This window comes from Pseudophryne corroboree, chromosome 2 (genome assembly GCF_028390025.1).
Source record: "Pseudophryne corroboree isolate aPseCor3 chromosome 2, aPseCor3.hap2, whole genome shotgun sequence".
Lineage (NCBI taxonomy): Eukaryota > Metazoa > Chordata > Amphibia > Anura > Myobatrachidae > Pseudophryne > Pseudophryne corroboree.
The window spans coordinates 754,336,730-754,356,057 of record NC_086445.1 but is presented as its reverse complement, the minus strand read 5'-3'; the positions used below and the strand labels follow the sequence as shown (position 1 = coordinate 754,356,057).

Genomic DNA, 19,328 nt, shown 5'->3' with positions numbered 1-19,328 from the left:
CCTTTTCCCTTTTTATTCATTTGAGAATTCTTGGGATCAGTGGAAGAGGTGGAAATACGTAAACCATCTGGTAGACCCATGGAGTCACCAGAGCGTCCACCGCCACTGCTTTCAGGTCCCTCGACCTGGAACAATACCGCTTTAGCTTCTTGTTGAGACGAGAGGCCATCATGTCTATTTGTGGAATTCCCCACTGACGTGTTAAGGACTCGAACACCTGCGGGTGAAGGCCCGACTCTACAGAGTGGAGGTCGCGTCTGCTTAGGAAGTCCGCTTCCCAGTTGTCTACTCCCGGAATGAAGATTGCCGACAGCGCCACCGCATGTTTTTCTGCCCAGAGGAGAATTCTTGTTACCTCTGACATTGCTGCTCTGCTCTTCGTTCTGCCTTGTTGGTTTATGTACGTTACTGCCGTCACATTGTCCGACTGAACCTGAATGGCTTGATCTTGAAGAAGATGCGATGCCTGTAGAAGGGCATTGTATATGGCCCTTAGTTCCAGAATGTTGAATGGAAGAATGGCTTCCTGACTTGACCATTTTCCCTGGAACTGTTCCCCCTGGGTGACCGCTCCCCAACCTATGAGGCTTGCGTCTGTGGTTAGCAGAATCCAATTTTGAATCCCGAACCTTTGACCCTCGGTCAAGTGAGATGTCTGAAGCCACCACAGAAGAGAAATCCTGGCTTTTGGCGACAGATGTATCCTCTGGTGCATGTGAAGATGCGATCCGGACCATTTGTCCAGCAGATCCAGCTGAAAGAACATCCCGCACCATCGACTAGATTACCAATGACTTTTCCAATGGAAGGAATACCTTCAATTCCTCCGTATCCAGTATCATCCCCAGGATCGGAAGCCTCCGTGTTGGTTCCAGGTGAGATTTTGGTAGGTTCAGAATCTATCTGCGATCCTGAAGTAGTCGGGTTGAGAGGGCAATGCTGTCCAACAACCTCTCCCTTTTATCAGCAGTTCGTCTAGGTATGGTATTATGTTCACTCCCTGCCTGCGGAGGAGAAACATAATCTCCGCCATTACCTTGGTGAATACCCTCGGTGCCGTGGAGAGGCCAAATGGCAGGGTCTGAAACTGGTAGTGACAGTACTGTAGTGCAAACCGTAGATAAGCCTGATGAGGTGGCCAAATCAGAATATGAAGGTATGCATCCTTGATGTCCAGAGACACCAGGAATTCCCCCTCCTCCAGAACTGAGGTCACAGCTCTCAGAGACTCCATCTTGAACTTGAACACCCTTTAATATGGGTTCAGTGATTTGAGGTTTAAAATGGGCCTTACCGAACCATCCGGTTTTAGTACCACAAACAGGTTGGAATAACAACCCTTGTTGTGTAGTTGAAGTGGAACTGGGACAATGACCTGAGTCTGTACTAGTTTTTGATTTGCTGCCTGTAAAGTCGTACTTGCTTCCGGAGAAGCTGGTAAGATGATTTGAAGAATCTGTGAGGTGGGAGTTCCTGAAACTGCAGTCTGTATCCCTGGGTGAAAAGGTCTGTGACCCAGGGATCCTGGCAAGATGTTGCCCAAACGTGACTGAAATAACGTAACAGAGCTCCCACCTGCCTGTCTTCCAGCTAGTGCGGACCACCGTCATGCTGAAAACTTTGAGGAAGCAAACCCGGAGGTCTGTTCCTGAGAACCTACAGCTGCTAGTTTTCTGGGTTTACCTCTATTACCTTTAAAGGCTGTAGAAGAACCTTTCAATTTGCCTTTGAATTTCGCTGTCCGAAAGGACTGCAGAGTTGGAGCAGAGTAGGTTTTCCTACCTGAGGGTGCTGCGGAAGGAAGGTACGTAGACATACCCGCCGTAGCCTTGGCTATCTACTTATCCAGTTCATCTCCAAACAGGGCCTCACCTGTGAATGGTAGGCTTTGCACGCCTTTCCTGGAATCCGCATCTGCAGTCCACTGACGTAGCCACAGGCCCCTGCGTGCTGACACTGCCATGGCAGTGGTGCGTGCGTTGAGCAAACTAATTTCCTTTATGGCCTCCACCATAAAGTTAGCAGAATCTTGAATATGCTGCAGGAGTAAAACTATCTCCCCCCTGGGTAAGGTATTCAATCCGTCAATTAGGTTACCTGAGCACTTTGCAATGGCTTTAGTGATCCATGCACAAGCAATAGTGGGTCTCTGGGCCACCCCAGCAGCCGTGTATAATGATTTGAGAGTGTTCTTAATCTTGCGGTCAGCTGTGTGCTTTAAGTATGCTGCCTTAGGAACAGGTAAGACTATGTTTCGTGACAACCTAGATACCGAAGCGTCCACAATCGGCGGGTATTCCCATTTCTTTCTATCTTTCAGAGGAAAGGGAAAGGAAGTAATTAATCTTTTAGGGATCTGAGCTTTTTTGTCAGCGTTAGCCCAAGTTTCTTCAAACAGGGCATTCAATTCCTTTGATGCAGGAAAAGTAGCTGAGGATTTCTTTTTACATTAAAATAAGATTCCTCCTCTACCTCCGCCGTCTTGTCAGGAATGTGCAGGACATTTCTGATAGACTCTATCAGGGCCTGCATTCCTTGTGACAGGACCACATCCCCCCCACTCGCATCCACTTCACCCTCCTCTGGATCTGATGTATCGTCATCAGTATCATCCTGCATGAGCTGGGCCAGAGTACGCTTTTGCGGGCAAATGGTGGGGATTTGAGACGCTGGTATGGGAACTGAATCTCTATTCAGCGCCGTAACTAGGTGTGTGTAGAAGGGGCATTGCCCACAGCGCACACCTAGTTAGAGCGCATATTCCCTCTGCACTCTTACTGCCCGTCCCTGTCTACTGCGCTCCGCGGCCCGCCCCCTCTCTTTGTCCATGTACTGTGCTCACACGGGCCCTCCTCCATCGGCCCCCCGTGTACAGCGCTCTCATGGCCCCTCTCCTCTCTTGGTCTGCAGTGCAGTGTACAAAGGGAGCGCTGGGTCAGGAGCCGGCAGCAGCACAACCACAGGAAGGAGAAATCATGTAAGTGGCTGCCCACACACTACACTACATTACACTAAAGTACACTACACTACATTACACTACACTAAAGTACACTACACTACATTACACTACAGTACACTATACTAAAGTACACAACACTACAGTACACTACATTACAGCCTAAGGGTAGGGGGGCTGTAAGGTGCTCTGCCTGCCGTAATGAGTAAAAGGGGGCTCCACCTGCCATAATGTGTAAAAAGGGGGACTGTCTGCCATAATGTGTAAAAAGGGGATGCTGTCTGCCGTAATGTGTAAAAAAGGGGATGCTGTTTGCCGTAATGTGTAAAAGGGGCTCAACCTTTGAATAATAGAGACTACTATGCACCGTAATATGAATTGGTATTATTTTGTGGCCACACCCCTTCTCCATGAAGCCACACCTCTATATTTTTAATGTGCGCTTGAGGCGCACACTGCCCCTATTTTACATAAAGGGGGGGGCACCGATGCCTTTTTTTGCACACAGCGCCAAAATGTCTAGTTACGGCACTGTCGCTATTCATGAGGTCATCCATAGGCTGTCTTAAAATCTGCATCTCTTTCTCATTATGGGATAATTTAGTAGAAATATCAGATATCATCCCTTTAATGGAAGCTAACCATGGTGGTTTTGCCCCACCAGCTTGAGAATGTGCCCTGTCCTGAGTACAGGGTAGTGAGTCTCCAGGGAAGGAAATACATTCAGCTGTGCAGGAAACACAGTCCCTGGACATGGTAACGTGAAGGGACACACACACACACACACACACACACACACACACACACACACACACACACACACACACACAGTTTAACCCACACAGAGCCCTCAGGGAGACACAGAAATCGGAGTCAGCCACACAGCGCCCCTGTAACCAAGTAAAATTTAGCTGGGTCGCCACACTAAGTCCCTTAATAGGGCTTAGTATACTACAACACTCCCACCTCTTCTAAGACTCCCTGGTACCGCTGAGGAGACGTGGAGTCATTGTGGAGGAGCTGCGCTTCCCTGTGATTCCTGTCAGTGTAAGCTGCAGAGGGAAAATGGCGCTGGTGAGCTCCTGGATCCGCTCATTGTGAAACCCCGCCCCCTTAATGGAGCTCAGCTTCCCGCTTTCTTATACTGGCCTGAAGTAATGTTTATGCCTAACAGAGGGTTAAAACCCTTGTTAGGTATTTAGTCAGAGTGGGTAATCAGTGGTGGCTCAGCACACCACTCACAGTGGGACACACTACACTGTATGTCCTCCTGAGCCCCCTGGAGCACAGCCTGCACTAAGAGCTGCGCTCCTACCCTTGTGCCGCCATTCCCGCCGGTAACCCGCTACCCGGGATGCTGGCACTGTACTCACCACTCTTCTATCTTCTGGCTCTGTAAGGGGTGGCGGCGTACTGCGGGAGGGTACGCTCGCCATGGTGGGGCTTACAAATTACTCCCTCGGGAGCTCAATGTCCTGTCAGCAGAGAAACAGAACCATTAACTCTTTAGGAAGTTGGGCCGTTCTCCCCCCTAAGTCCCACAAAGCAGGCAGTCTGGTGCCAACCTTACCTGCCTGAAAATAACAAACAGAAAATGAAAGCAGAAAACTCTTCAGGAGCTTCCCTAAGCGTGACCGGCTCCTCCGGGCACATTTTCTAAACTGAGTCTGGTAGGATGGGCATAGAGAGGGGAGCCAGTGCACACTATTGATCTCTTAAAGTGCCCAAGGCTCCTAGTGGACCAGTCTATAACCCATGGTACTAATGTGGACCCCAGTATCCTCTACGACGTAAGAGAAAGCAAGCATATACACAAGAACAGAATTATGTAATTATTTCTAGTAAACAATTCAATAAAAGAAGGTTATAATACAGAATTGGTTTATTTTTTTGTAAAAGCAAAAAGGTATAAAGGGTGTTTGATGACACTGGCAAAAATAGTGTACTTAATACCCATAAGGAAAAGGAATGGTTGAAAAGAAGAACAACCATCTTAAAAGAAATGTCTCACTTTTTAGAGTTGTAGCAGATGATTATTCCACTGTATATAAATTACAAATGAATAACGATCTGAAATACAGTAGTCAGTGTAAATTTTACCATATATTTTGTCTAGCAAAGTAGTTGTGTCTCACGTGTTTTTTAACCAATTAACTGGCTAATAGTATTTTCCAAAAACCGTTGAAAAATTATTAAATTAGACTAAAAACAAATGTAATTTTAAAAAATATATATCTTTTTTAATATTTTTCATGAACATCAATGGCCATAAAATTGGTTTATTGATGATCAGAACATTGCGACCATCGGGAGCCTACTTTTTCCAAGCGGATGCTTCTCTCTGTAAACACGTGGTTTATAAGCAAGGTAAGGGGGACCTCTATTACATTTCCTATGCAGCTGCTAATGTCTGCAGCTGCAAGGTGGAGGGCACTGCCAGGCTGTCCGATCAACAGTGGTCGGCTGGACAGCAGGCACTGGGGGGGAATAGAACCAGGGGGACCGTGAGCTCCCTCTGAAAGTGGTAGCTGAAGAAAGATTGCCTTTCGGCAGCTGCCCAGCGTGCTTTCTGTCAGGGTAAGCCCAGTCTGGTGTGGTCGCATCTAATAAAGCATTGTAAAATCAGGGTTAGAAAAGGGGGTAAAGGGTGAGTCATTAGGGCACAAATTGGTCCCTAATGGTGCATGTCTTGTCTCAGTATTGAAAAATATCTGTAGAGAAAATAAGATATTACTTACCGGTAAATCTATTTCTCGTAGTCCGTAGTGGATGCTGGGGACTCCGTAAGGACCATGGGGAATAGATGGGCTCCGCAGGAGACATGGGCACTTTAAGAAAAATTTTTAGATTCTGGTGTGCTCTGGCTCCTCCCTCTATGTCCCTCCTCCAGACCTCAGTTAGAGAAACTGTGCCCGGAAGAGCTGACAGTACAAGGAAAGGATTTTGGGAATCCAGGGTAAGACTCATACCAGCCACACCAATCACACCGTATAACTTGTGATAACTTTACCCAGTTAACAGTATGAACAATCACAGAGCATCAGATAAACTCTGATGCAACTATAACATAACCCTTATTTAAGCAATAACTATATACAAGCATTGCAGAAGAAGTCCGCACTTGGGACGGGCGCCCAGCATCCACTACGGACTACGAGAAATAGATTCACCGGTAAGTAAAATCTTATTTTCTCTAACGTCCTAGTGGATGCTGGGGACTCCGTAAGGACCATCGGGATTACACCAAAGCTCCCAAACGGACGGGAGAGTGCGGATGACTCTGCAGCACCGAATGAGCAAACACAAGGTCCTCCTCAGCCAGGGTATCAAACTTGCAGAACTTTGCAAAGGTGTTTGAACCTGACCAAGTAGCCGCTCGGCAAAGCTGTAATGCCGAGACCCCTCGGGCAGCCGCCCAAGAAGAGCCCACCTTCCTTGTGGAATGGGCCTTAACTGATTTAGGCAGCGGCAACCCAGCCGCAGAATGAGCCTGCTGAATCGTGTTACAGATCCAGCGAGCAATAGTTTGCTTTGAAACAGGCGCCCCAAGCTTGTTGGAAGCATACAGGATAAACAAAGATTCTGTTTTCCTGACCTTAGCCGTTCTGGCTACATAAAACTTTAAAGCCCCGACTACATCCAGTGACTCGGAATCCTCCAAGTCAGTAGTAGCCACAGGCACCACAATAGGTTGGTTTATATGAAAGGATGAAACCACTTTCGGCAGAAATTGTGGGCGGGTCCGCAATTCTGCTCTATCCGCATGGAAAACCAGATAAGGGCTTTTATGTGACAAAGCCGCCAATTCTGACACACGCCTAGCCGAAGCCATGGCTAATAGCATGACCACCTTCCACGTGAGATATTTCAATTCCACCGTTTTGAGTGGTTCAAACCAGTGTGATTTCAGGAAACTCAACACCACGTGAAGATCCCAAGGTGCCACTGGAGGCACAAAAGGGGGCTGAGTATGCAGCACTCCCTTTACAAACGTCTGAACTTCAGGCAGAGAAGCCAGTTCTTTTTTGAAAGAAAATGGATAAGGCCGAAATCTGAACCTTAATGGAACCCAATTTAAAGCCCAAAGTCACTCCCGACTGTAGGAAGTGAAGGAAAAGGCCCAGCTGGAATTCCTCCGTAGGGGCATTCCTGGCCTCACACCAAGCCACATATTTTCGCCATATACGGTGATAATGTTGAGCCGTCACATCCTTCCTAGCCTCTATCAGCGTAGGAATGACCTCATCCGGAATGCCTTTTTCTGCCAAGATTCGGCGTTCAACCGCCATGCCGTCAAACGCAGACGCGGTAAGTCTTGGAACAGACAGGGCCCCTGTTGCACAAGTCCTGTCCTAGAGGCAGAGGCCACGGGTCCTCTGTGAGCATTTCTTGCAGATCTGGATACCAAGTCCTTCTTGGCCAATCCGGAACAAAGAGTATTGTTCTCACTCCTCTTTTCCTTATGATTCTCAGCACCGTGGGTATGAGAGGAAGAGGAGGAAATACATAGACCGACGGGAACACCCACGGTGTCACCAGTGCGTCCACAGCTATCGCCTGAGGGTCTCTTGACCTGGCGCAATATCTCTGCAGCTTTTTGTTGAGGCGGGATGCCATCATGTCCACCTGTGGCAGTTCCCACCGACTTGCAATCTGCATGAAGACTTCTTGATGAAGTCCCCACTCTCCCGGGTGGAGGTCGTGCCTGCTGAGGAAGTCTGCTTCCCAGTTGTCCACTCCCGGAATGAACACTGCTGACAGTGTGCTTACATGATTCTCCGCCCAGCGAAGAATTCTGGTGGCTTCTACCATCGCTACCCTGCTCCTTGTGCCGCCTTGGCGGTTTACATGAGCCACTGCGGTGATATTGTCTGATTGAATCAGAATCGGTTGGTCGCGAAGCAGGGACTCCGCTTGACGTAGAGCGTTGTATATGGCCCTTAGTTCCAGGATGTTGATGTGAAGGCAAGTCTCCTGACTTGACCACAGCCCTTGGAAATTTCTTCCCTATGTGACTGCTCCACACCCTCGGAGGCTTGCATCCGTGGTCACCAGGACCCAGTCCTAAATGCCGAATCTGCGACCTTCGAGAAGGTGAGCACTCTGCAGCCACCACGGAGAGACGCCCTGGGGGATAGGGTGATTAACCGATGCATCTGAAGATGTGATCCGGACCACTTGTACAGTAAGTCCCATTGGAAGGTCCTCGCATGGAACCTGCCGAAGGGAATGGCCTTGTATGATGCCACCATCCTTCCCAGGACTCGAGTGCAGTGATGTACTGACACCTGTTTTGGTTTTAATAGATTCCTGACCAGTGTCGCGAGCTCCTGAGCTCTCTCTATCGGTAGATAAACCCTTTTCTGGTCTGTGTCTAGGATCATGCCTAGGAGAGGGAGATGAGCTGTTGGAACCAACTGCGACTTTGGAATATATAGAATCCAGCCGTGTTGCCGTTACACTTCCAGAGAAAGTGATACGCTGTTAAGCGACTGCTTTCTTGATCTCGCTTTTATGAGGAGATCGCCCAAGTACGTGATAACAGTGACACCTTGCTTCCGCAGGAGCACCATCATTTCCGCCATTACCTTGGTGAATATTCTCAGGGCCGTGGAGAGACCAAACGGCAACGTCTTAAATTGGTAATGACAATCCCGTACCGCAATTCTGAGGTACGCCTGATGAGGTGGATAAATGGGGACATGAAGGCATGCATCCTTTATGTCCAGAGTCACCATTAAATCTCCCCCTTTCAGGCTTGCAATGACCGCTCTTAGCGATTCCATCTTGAACTTGACCCTTTTCAGGTATATGTTCAGGGATTTTAAATTCAATATGGGTCTGACCGAACCGTCTGGTTTCGGGACTACAACATGGTCGAATAATAACCCCCTCCTTATTGAAGGAGGGGGAACCTTGACGACCACCTGTTGAAGATACAATTTGTGAATTGCAGTTAACACTGTTTCCCTCTCGTGGGGGGAAGCCGGCAGTGCCGTCGGTGAGGGGCATCTCCTCAAAGTCCAGCTTGTATCCCTGAGACACAATATCTATTGCCCAGGGATCTAACAGGGAGTGAACCCACTTGTGGCTGAACTTACGAAGGCGTGCCCCCACCGGGCCTAGCTCCGCCTGTGGAGCCCCAGCGACATGCGGTGCATTTTGTAGAGGCCGGGGAGGACTTCTGTTCCTGGGAACTAGCTGTGTTGTGCAGCTTCTTTCCTCTGCCCCCGCCTCTGACAAGAAAGGACGCACCTCAGACTTTCTTGTTTCTTTGTTCGAAAGGCTGCATTTGATAATGTCGTGCTTTCCTAGGCTGTGCAGGAATATAAGGCAAAATATCAGAATTACCAGCTATAGCTGTGGAGACCAGGTCCGAGAACCCTTCTCCACACAATCCTCAGCATTCCATATGCCTCTTAAGTCGGCATCATCTGTCCATTGCATATTCTACAGGACACGTCAAGCAGAAATCGACATAGCTTTGACTCTAGGACCCAGTATACTCATGTCTCTTTGGGCATGTTTTATATATATATCTCTTAAGACAGCATCTTTAATATATATATCTCTACATATACATATATATATATATATATACATACTAGGGTCTCAATCTCTGCTGATAAGGTACCTGTCCACGCTGCCACAGCGCTATAAACCCATGCCGACACAATCGCCGGTCTGAGTAGTGTACCAGAATGTGCACGCTATCTACAGGATCCCTGAGAATAGCTGTTACGTCAGGGCTACCTTTTGGGCAAACGTGACACCCTAGGGGAAGATTCCCATCATATCCTGGCCCTAGTGGGGAAAGGATACTACCTGAGAATTCTTTGTGGGAAACTGCAGTCTCTTGTCTGGAGATTCCCGCTCTTTTTCATCATGAGAGGAGGGAAATTTACCTCAGCTTTCTTCCCCTTAAACATGTGTACCCTTGTGTCAGGGACAGATGAGTCATCAGTGATATGCAAATCATCTTTTATTACAATAATCATATATTGAATACTTTTCTGCCATTTTGGCTGTAACTTTGCATTATCGTAGTCGACACTGGAGTCAGACTCCGTGTCGATATCAGTGTCTATTATTTTGGATAGTGAGCATTGAGAGACTCTGAAGGTCTCTGCGACATAGGGACAGACATGGGTAGATTTCCTGTCTGTTCTCTAATCTTTTGTGCAATAAATTCACCTTAGCACTTAATTACACATATCCAACCAGGTGTCGGCGTTGTCGACGGAGACACCCTCTCACACACATATTTGCTCCATCTCCTCCTTAGGGGAGCGTTTTACCTCAGACATGTCGATACACACGTACCGACACACCACACACTCAGGGAATGCTCATCTGAAGACAATTCCCCCATAAGGCCCTTTGGAGAGACAGAGAGAGAGTATGCCAGCACACACCCCAGCGCTATTAACCCAGGAATAACACAGTAACTTAATGTTAACCCAGTAGCTGCTGTTTATATTGATTTTTGCGCCTAATTATGTGCCCCCCCTCTCTTTTTACCCTCTTCTACCGTGTAACTGCAGGGGAGAGACTGGGGAGCTTGCTCTCAGCGGTGCTGTGGAGAAAAAACATGGCGCTGGTGAGTGCTGAGGAAGAAGCCCCGCCCTATCGACGGCGGGCTTCTGTCCCGCTTTCATGTACAATTTTGGCGGGGGCTCATACATATATACAGTGCCCAACTGTATATTATGCAAACTTTTGCCAAAGAGGTCTCTAATTGCTGCACAGGGCGCCCCCCCCCCCCCTGCGCCCTGCACCCTTACAGTGACCGGAGTATGTGGGTGTAGTGTGGGAGCAATGGCGCACAGCTGCAGTGCTGTGCGCTACCTCATGTGAAGACTGGAGTCTTCTGCCGCCGATTTCGAAGTCTTCTTGCTTCTTTCACCCGGCTTCTGTCTTCCGGCTCTGCGAGGGGGGCGGCGGCGCGGCTCCGGGATCGGACGACAAAGGGTGAGATCCTGTGTACGATCCCTCTGGAGCTAATGGTGTCCAGTAGCCTAAGAAGCAGGACCTATCTTCAGAGAGTAGGGCTGCTTCTCTCCCCTCAGTCCCATGATGCAGGGAGTCTGTTACCAGCAGAGCTCCCTGAAAATAAAAAACCTAACAAAATACTTTCTTATAGCAAGCTCAGGAGAGCTCACTAAGTAGCACCCAGCTCGTCCGGGCACAGATTCAAACTGAGGTCTGGAGGAGGGACATAGAGGGAGGAGCCAGAGCACACCAGAATCTGAATTCTTTCTTAAAGTGCCCATGTCTCCTGCGGAGCCCGTCTATTCCCCATGGTCCTTACGGAGTCCCCAGCATCCACTAGGACGTTAGAGAAATACTGTACTGTCACAACACATGCATCATTGGGGATAAGCCTGTGCCCTGGTGACACACGCTAAACCATTACCAGTTGAACATAATGTTCCTAATCTTGCTTAAGAAGGTCATAAATACACTACATGGCAAAAAAAAATTAGACACTCATACATCAAACCCATAAGTGCTTGTTGAACATCTCATTCCAAAATCATGGGAAATAACTTTCCACTAGATTTTGGAACATGACTATGGGATTTGCAGTTATTCCTTTGAACTAAAGGGCTCAGATGAAACCATAAAAAACGTCCCTAGAACATTTTTCCTTCTCCACCCAACTTTACAGTTGTCAAAACGCCTTTGGGCAGAATGCATTCTCTTGGCATCTGTAAAATGTTAGACAGCTACATTTGTCTCTGCAGACATAAAATTTCCCCAGAGACCAATGGCGGTTTACCTCATGTCACTCCAGAGGATGGTGACCTGAAGATGTCTGTAGCTGCTTGATCCATAAAACGGGATACATCATTAGGTCGACTACTACTGGTCGACATGGTCACTAGGTCTACATGTACTAGGTCGATATGGAAAAAGGTCAACATGCGTTTTTCAAATTTTTTTTTACTTTTTCATACTTTACGATCCACGTAGACAATGATTGGGAATAGTAACCTGTGCCGAGCCTTGCCCGAAGCATGGTGAGCGAAGAGAGCCATGCGAGGGGACACGGTGCACTAAATGCGCTTCCCCGTCACATTACGATTAAAACGACACCAAAAAGAGAAGAAAAAAAACTCATGTTGCCCTTCTTCCATGTCGACCTTGTTCATGTCGACCTAATGACTGTGTCAAACTATTTCAGGTGTTGAGCTAGTCACTGTCGACCAATAGTGGTCGACCTAATGCATGTCGACCCTATGACCCATACCCCATAAAGCTCCCAACAAACAGTTTGTGCACTGACATTGCTTCCAGAGGAAGTTTGAAACTCGGTAGTAAGTGATGCAAAATTTCTTACACACTACACGCTTCAACAAAACATCCAAAACCTCAGCATCAGATTTTTATATATTTAGAGATGAGCGGGTTCGGATTTAATGTCAGAATTAACACCAGTTCAGTTTTATCCGGAATTTTCCTATTGGCTATCCAAAACACGTGACATAAGTAAGCCAATAAGATGCCGTTTTGAGAACCGAGTAAATACGAGTAAAACCGAACCCACTCATCTCAGTTAAAATGCAATACTTTCTTGTTTATTAAAACTAATCACAGTTTAATTCTCCTTATACATAAGCAAAATATTTCTACAATTTTTTATAGAAAGAAAAATACATTATGAATATTCAAATGATCAACTGGCACTTTTTATTTAATTATTCAATACTGGTTAAGTCAAAAATGCCTAATATTTTTAATCATTATACTATATGTTAACAGAGAGGGAGGAGGTTGCAAGGCAGTGATGGATTTTTTTTTTACCTATTACTCTAGACCAGGGGTGTCAAATTTGTGGCCCGCATGTGGCCCCTACTACATCCTCATACTTACCTACATTTTATTTCTCCTCTCCGGGAGAAGCCCGTAGAGAAGACGCTGCAGTGTCTTTGGGGGGCGGTGCCGGACTGTGACATCACTAAGCCCCCCCCCCCCCCGCACAGGGAAATGACGCAATTTGTGGGTCCGCGGGAAGGGGGCAGGGCTAAAATGACGCGATTTGCGTCATTTTAACCCCTTCTCCACCCGACGGATTGCGAATGCGGGAGGTTATCTCTCCATCCTGCTCGCATCACTAGGGTGCGAGCAGGATTCGGGAGGCCTGCCCACTCTTCCGGGGGTGCGGGGGGCTACCCCAAAAAACGGGAGCCTCCCGCAGCTTCCGGGAGAGTAGGTAAGTATGCATCCTTTTGTGGACCCACGGGTAGGGGTCCTTTTGTGGCCCTTTGGCGGGGGAAATCTTGTTGCCCGTGCCCAATATAATATAACTGAGTGATTTGTACATACTGTATGCGTATAGTGTTCAGGCAAGGAGAAAGGAGATAGCTAAATATGCCCATAGCCAAAACATCAATGCATTCAGGAAATATGCTAGATCATTTAGGGACTATGGTGGTCATTCCGAGTTGTTCGCTCGCTAGCTGCTTTTAGCAGCATTGCACACGCTAGGCCACTGCCCTGTGGGAGCGTATCTTAGCTTAGCAGAATAGCGAACGAAAGGTTAGCAGAACTGCTACTAAATAATTCCTTGCAGTTTCTGAGTAACTCTAGACCTACTCCTAGATTGCAATCACCTCGATCTGTTTAGTTCCTGGTTTGACGTCACAAACACGCCCTGCATTCGGCCAGCCACTCCCCCGTTTCTCCAGCCACTCCTGCGTTTTTTCCTGGCACGCCTGCGTTTTTTAGCACACTCCCTGAAAACGCCAAGTTGCCGCCCAGAAACACCCACTTCCTGTCAATCACACTACGTTCACTCGAGCGTTGAAAAAACGTTGCTCGAGCTTGTGTAAATCTCCAAAGTTTTGTGTTAAATTACTAAGCGCATGCGCGCTGCGTACCATGCGCATGCACATTTTCTACCTAATCGCTCCGTTGCGAAAACGGCAACGAGCGAACAACTCGGAATGACCACCTATATACATACTTAGTGCAGATTAATGATGACTGCTTTATTAAAATCCAATCTTTGCTCTAGTACTAATAGTCAGCTAATTAATTCTTATCAGATAATAAATGCTAATTTGGTCTAAGATTACACAATGGACCCTTTGATTTGCAACATGTGAGGGCAGCTTTCCTTACTTTCCTATTGGCTGCAGTACAGCAAACAATAAATTCTATTCCAGCAAATTGATCAGTCTGTATGCAATTTAGAAATAATGTAAATTGGAGCGCTAGTTAATATGAACGCACATACCTGTTAAAGGAAAAAAGAGGTTAATTTGTAATGTTACAGCTCTTTTTGTGAAATATATTTGGTTTGGAGGTAATAATTTTGTTGCTCCGGATAGATGTAACTCAAACACACAATCAGAATCCTTGTTAAAGGGTGTAAAACCCGAAACGCGTTGGAGAAGTCACGGAGAGCAACGGAGGGGTCACGCCAGTGTGTGCTATCACTGGCGCACTCAGAAGCCGGGAGCCGCGTGAGGAGGTTTTAGCCGGAGCGACAGCGAGACGGGACCTGGTACATCTGCGGCAGCCGGTCAGGCTATTCAACACCAAGCCGCAAGAAGGTCAGATAGGGATAGCAGGGACAGTAACTCATAACAAGAGACTGTTACATCTATCCGGAGCAACAAAATTATTACCTCCAAACCAAATATATTTCACAAAAAGAGCTGTAACATTACAAATTACCGTATATACTCGAGTATAAGCCGACTTTTTCAGCACATTTTTCTATGCTGAAAAAGCCCCCCTCGGCTTATACTCGAGTCAAGTTGTCAACGGCTGCAGCAGACGCCGTGGGCTGTGTGGGCGTCCGCTGCAGCCGGCTCCAGGGACAGACACTAGAGGTCATTATTGACCTCTAGTGTCTGTGCGGCGTTGCTATGGGAGAGACGTCATGACGTCTCTCCCATAGACATGATCGGGTGCCGGGAAGCGGGCGCCGGAGCGGGCGGCCAGACGGAGCGGTGGACAGACGGAGCGGCGGCCAGACGGAGCGGGTGGACAGACGGAGCGGAGCAGCGCAGCAGCAGAAGAAGCGGTCGGGAAGCAGGAGCGGGGCAGTGGTAAGTATTGTTTTAGTGTGTGTTTTGTGTGTTTGTAAGCGGCAACGGGGGCACAGTAACAGGGGGCAAAGAAAGGGGGCACAATTACTGAGGGCAAAGAAATAGGGGTCATAACTACTGGGGGCAATGAAAGAGGGGGCACAACTACTGGGGGCAAAGAAAGAGAGGGCATAACTACTGGGGGCAATGAAAGAGGGGGCACAACTACTGGGGGCAAAGAAGGGGCATAACTACTGGGGGCAAAGCAGCGCGGGCATGTTTTTATCTGGCACTGTGGGGAGATATATGTCACTGGGGGTATATGTGGCACTGGGGGCACAACCCTAGCAACAAGCATTACCCCCTGGCAACAAGCATAACACCTACCGCATGAAACCCCTGGCAATGAGCATGACACCCTGAGCATGAAAACCACCGGCACCGTGCATTTCCCACCCTAGGCTTATACTCGAGTCAGTAATTTTTCCCAGTTTTTTGTGGTAAAATTAGGTGCCTCGGCTTATATTCGGGTCGACTTATACTCGAGTATATACGGTAACCTCCTTTTTCCTTTAACAGGTATGTGCGTTCATATTAACTAGCGCTCCAAATTACATTATTTCATTATTGTCTTATTTTTATGGAGCTGCTGACATAAATACAAGCGCGGCAATTTTTTTAATTAATTAATTTGTATGCAATTTAGGTTAGAAGGAAAATTAATGTATTGATACATTTATTTTATATTAATGTAGTAGAGCTCATAAAAGGTGCTTACATAAGGCCTACCTGCTTTCTGCTTCTTGCCAGTTCAAGGTTGTGTTCCTTTTGCATCTCTTTTCTTTTTTCAGTTTCTTGTATTACTTAGACCATATATAAAAATACTAATTATAAATTAGTAACAGTATTCATTATATTAAACATTTTATGGTACTTATGTGATGAGCAGTAAACAAAATAAGAATTTACTTACCGATAATTCTATTTCTCATAGTCCGTAGTGGATGCTGGGAACTCCGAAAGGACCATGGGGAATAGCGGCTCCGCAGGAGACTGGGCACAAAAGTAAAAGCTTTAGGACTAGCTGGTGTGCACTGGCTCCTCCCCCCATGACCCTCCTCCAAGCCTCAGTTAGGATACTGTGCCCGGACGAGCGTACACAATAAGGAAGGATTTTGAATCCCGGGTAAGACTCATACCAGCCACACCAATCACACCGTACAACCTGTGATCTGAACCCAGTTAACAGCATGATAACAGAGGAGCCTCTGAAAAGATGGCTCACAACAATAATAACCCGATTTTTGTAAGTATTGCAGACAATCCGCACTTGGGATGGGCGCCCAGCATCCACTACGGACTATGAGAAATAGAATTATCGGTAAGTAAATTCTTATTTTCTCTGACGTCCTAGTGGATGCTGGGAACTCCGAAAGGACCATGGGGATTATACCAAAGCTCCCAAACGGGCGGGAGAGTGCGGATGACTCTGCAGCACCAAATGAGAGAACTCCAGGTCCTCCTCAGCCAGGGTATCAATTTTGTAGAATTTTACAAACGTATTTGCTCCTGACCAAGTAGCTGCTCGGCAAAGTTGTAAAGCCGAGACCCCTCGGGCAGCCGCCCAAGATGAGCCCATCTTCCTTGTGGAGTGGGCATTTACAGATTTTTGGCTGTGGCAGGCCTGCCACAGAATGTGCAAGCTGAATTGTACTACAAATCCAACGAGCAATAGTCTGCTTAGAAGCAGGAGCACCCAGCTTGTTGGGTGCATACAGGATAAACAGCGAGTCAGATTTTCTGACTCCAGCCGTCCTGGAAACATATATTTTCAGGGCCCTGACAACGTCTAGCAACTTGGAGTCCTCCAAGTCCCTAGTAGCCGCAGGCACCACAATAGGTTGGTTCAGGTGAAACGCTGAAACCACCTTAGGGAGAAACTGAGGACGAGTCTTCAATTCCGCCCTGTCCGAATGGAAAATCAGATAAGGGCTTTTACAGGATAAAGCCGCCAATTCTGACACGCGCCTGGCCCAGGCCAGGGCCAACAGCATGACCACTTTCCATGTGAGATATTTTAACTCCACAGATTTAAGTGGTTCAAACCAATGTGACTTTTTGGAACCCAAAAACTACATTGAGATCCCAAGGTGCCACTGGAGGCACAAAAGGAGGCTGTATATGCAGTACCCCTTTTACAACGTCTGAACTTCAGGGACTGAAGCTAGTTCTTTTTGGAAGAAAATTGACAGGGCCGAAATTTGAACCTTAATGGACCCCAATTTCAGGCCCATAGACACTCCTGTTTGCAGGAAATGTAGGAATCGACCCAGTTGAATTTCCTCCGTCGGGCCTTACTGGCCTCGCACCACGCAACATATTTTCGCCAAATGCGGTGATAATGTTTTGCGGTTACATCCTTCCTGGCTTTGATCAGGATAGGGATGACCTCATCCGGAATGCCTTTTTTCCTTCAGGATCCGGCGTTCAACCGCCATGCCGTCAAACGCAGTCGCGGTAAGTCTTGGAACAGACAGGGTCCTTGCTGAAGCAGGTCCCTTCTTAGAGGTAGAGGCCACGGATCCTCCGTGAGCATCTTTTGAAGTTCCGGTTACCAAGTCCTTCTTGGCCAATCCGGAGCCACGAATATAGTGCTTACTCCTCTCCATCTTATCAATCTCAGTACCTTGGGTATGAGAGGCAGATGAGGGAACACATACACTGACTGGTACACCCACGGTGTTACCAGAGCGTCTACAGCTATTGCCTGAGGGTCCCTTGACCTGGCGCAATACCTGTCGAGTTTTTCCCAACGGTTTATAATCATGTGGAAGACTTCTGGGTGAAGTCCCCACTCTCCCGGGTGGAGGTCGTGTCTGCTGAGGAAGTCTGCTTCCCAGTTGTCCACTCCCGGAATTGCTGACAGTGCTATCACATGATTTTCCGCCCAGCGAAGAATCCTTGCAGCTTCTGCCATTGCCCTCCTGCTTCTTGTGCCACCCTGTCTGTTTACGTGGGTGACTGCCGTGATGTTGTCCGACTGGATCAACACCGGCTGACCTTGAAGCAGAGGTCTTGCTAAGCTTAGAGCATTGTAAATGGCCCTTAGCTTCAGGATATTTATGTGAAGTGATGTCTCCAGGCTTGACCATAAGCCCTGGAAATTCCTTCCCTGTGTGACTGCTCCCCAGCCTCGCAGGCTGGCATCCGTGGTCACCAGGACCCAGTCCTGAATGCCGAATCTGCGGCCCTCTAGAAGATGAGCACTCTGCAACCACCACAGGAGGGACACCCTTGTTCTTGGTGACAGGGTTATCCGCTGATGCATCTGAAGATGCGACCCGGACCATTTGTCCAGCAGGTCCCACTGGAAAGTTCTTGCGTGGAATCTGCCGAATGGGATTGCTTCGTAGGAAGCCACCATTTTACCCAGAACCCTTGTGCATTGATGCACTGAGACTTGGCTCGGTTTTAGGAGGTTCCTGACTAGCTCGGATAACTCCCTGGCTTTCTCCTCCGGGAGAAACACCTTTTTCTGGACTGTGTCCAGGATCATCCCTAGGAACAGAAGACGAGTCGTCGGAACCAGCTGCGATTTTGGAATATTGAGAATCCAATCGTGCTGCCGCAACACTACCTGAGATAGTGCTACACCGACCTCCAACTGTTCCCTGGATCTTACCCTTATCAGGGAATCGTCCAAGTAAGGGATAACTAAAATTCCCTTCCTTCGAAGGAATATCATCATTTCGGCCATTACCTTGGTAAAGACCCGGGGTGCCGTGGACCATCCATACGGCAGCGTCTGAACTGATAGTGACAGTTCTGTACCATAAACCTGAGGTACCCTTGGTGAGAAGGGTAAATTTGGACATGAAGGTAAGCATCCTTGATGTCCCGAGACATCATGTAGTCCCCTTCTTCCAGGTTCGCAATCACTGCTCTGAGTGACTCAATCTTGAATTTGAACCTCTGTATGTAAGTGTTCAAAGATTTTAGATTTAGAATCGGTCTCACCGAGCCGTCCGGCTTCGGTACCACAACCGTGTGGAATAATACCCCGTTCCCTGTTGCAGGAGGGGTACCTTGATTATCACCTGCTGGGAATACAGCTTGTGAATGGCTTCCAAAACTGTCTCCCTGTCAGAAGGAGACATCGGTAAAGCCGACTTTAGGAAACGGCGAGGGGGAGACGTCTCGAATTCCAATTTGTACCCCTGAGATATCACCTGAAGGATCCAGGGGTCTACTTGCGAGTGAGCCCACTGCGCGCTGAAATTCATTGAGACGGGCCCCCCACCGTGCCTGATTCTGCTTGTAAAGCCCCAGCG

At 47.8% G+C, this 19,328-nt stretch overlaps 1 protein-coding gene across 1 annotated transcript in view; it reads right to left on the bottom strand.

The window, feature by feature from the left end:
• The window catches only part of SYCP1 (synaptonemal complex protein 1), a 1,049,791-nt gene that overhangs the window by 464,286 nt on the left and 566,177 nt on the right, over window positions 1-19,328 (bottom strand). Inside the window, exon 10 of the mRNA XM_063955446.1 lies at window positions 15,787-15,860. Within this exon, the coding sequence (XP_063811516.1) occupies window positions 15,787-15,860 (74 nt within the window). The remainder of the gene's footprint in view (window positions 1-15,786; window positions 15,861-19,328) is intronic.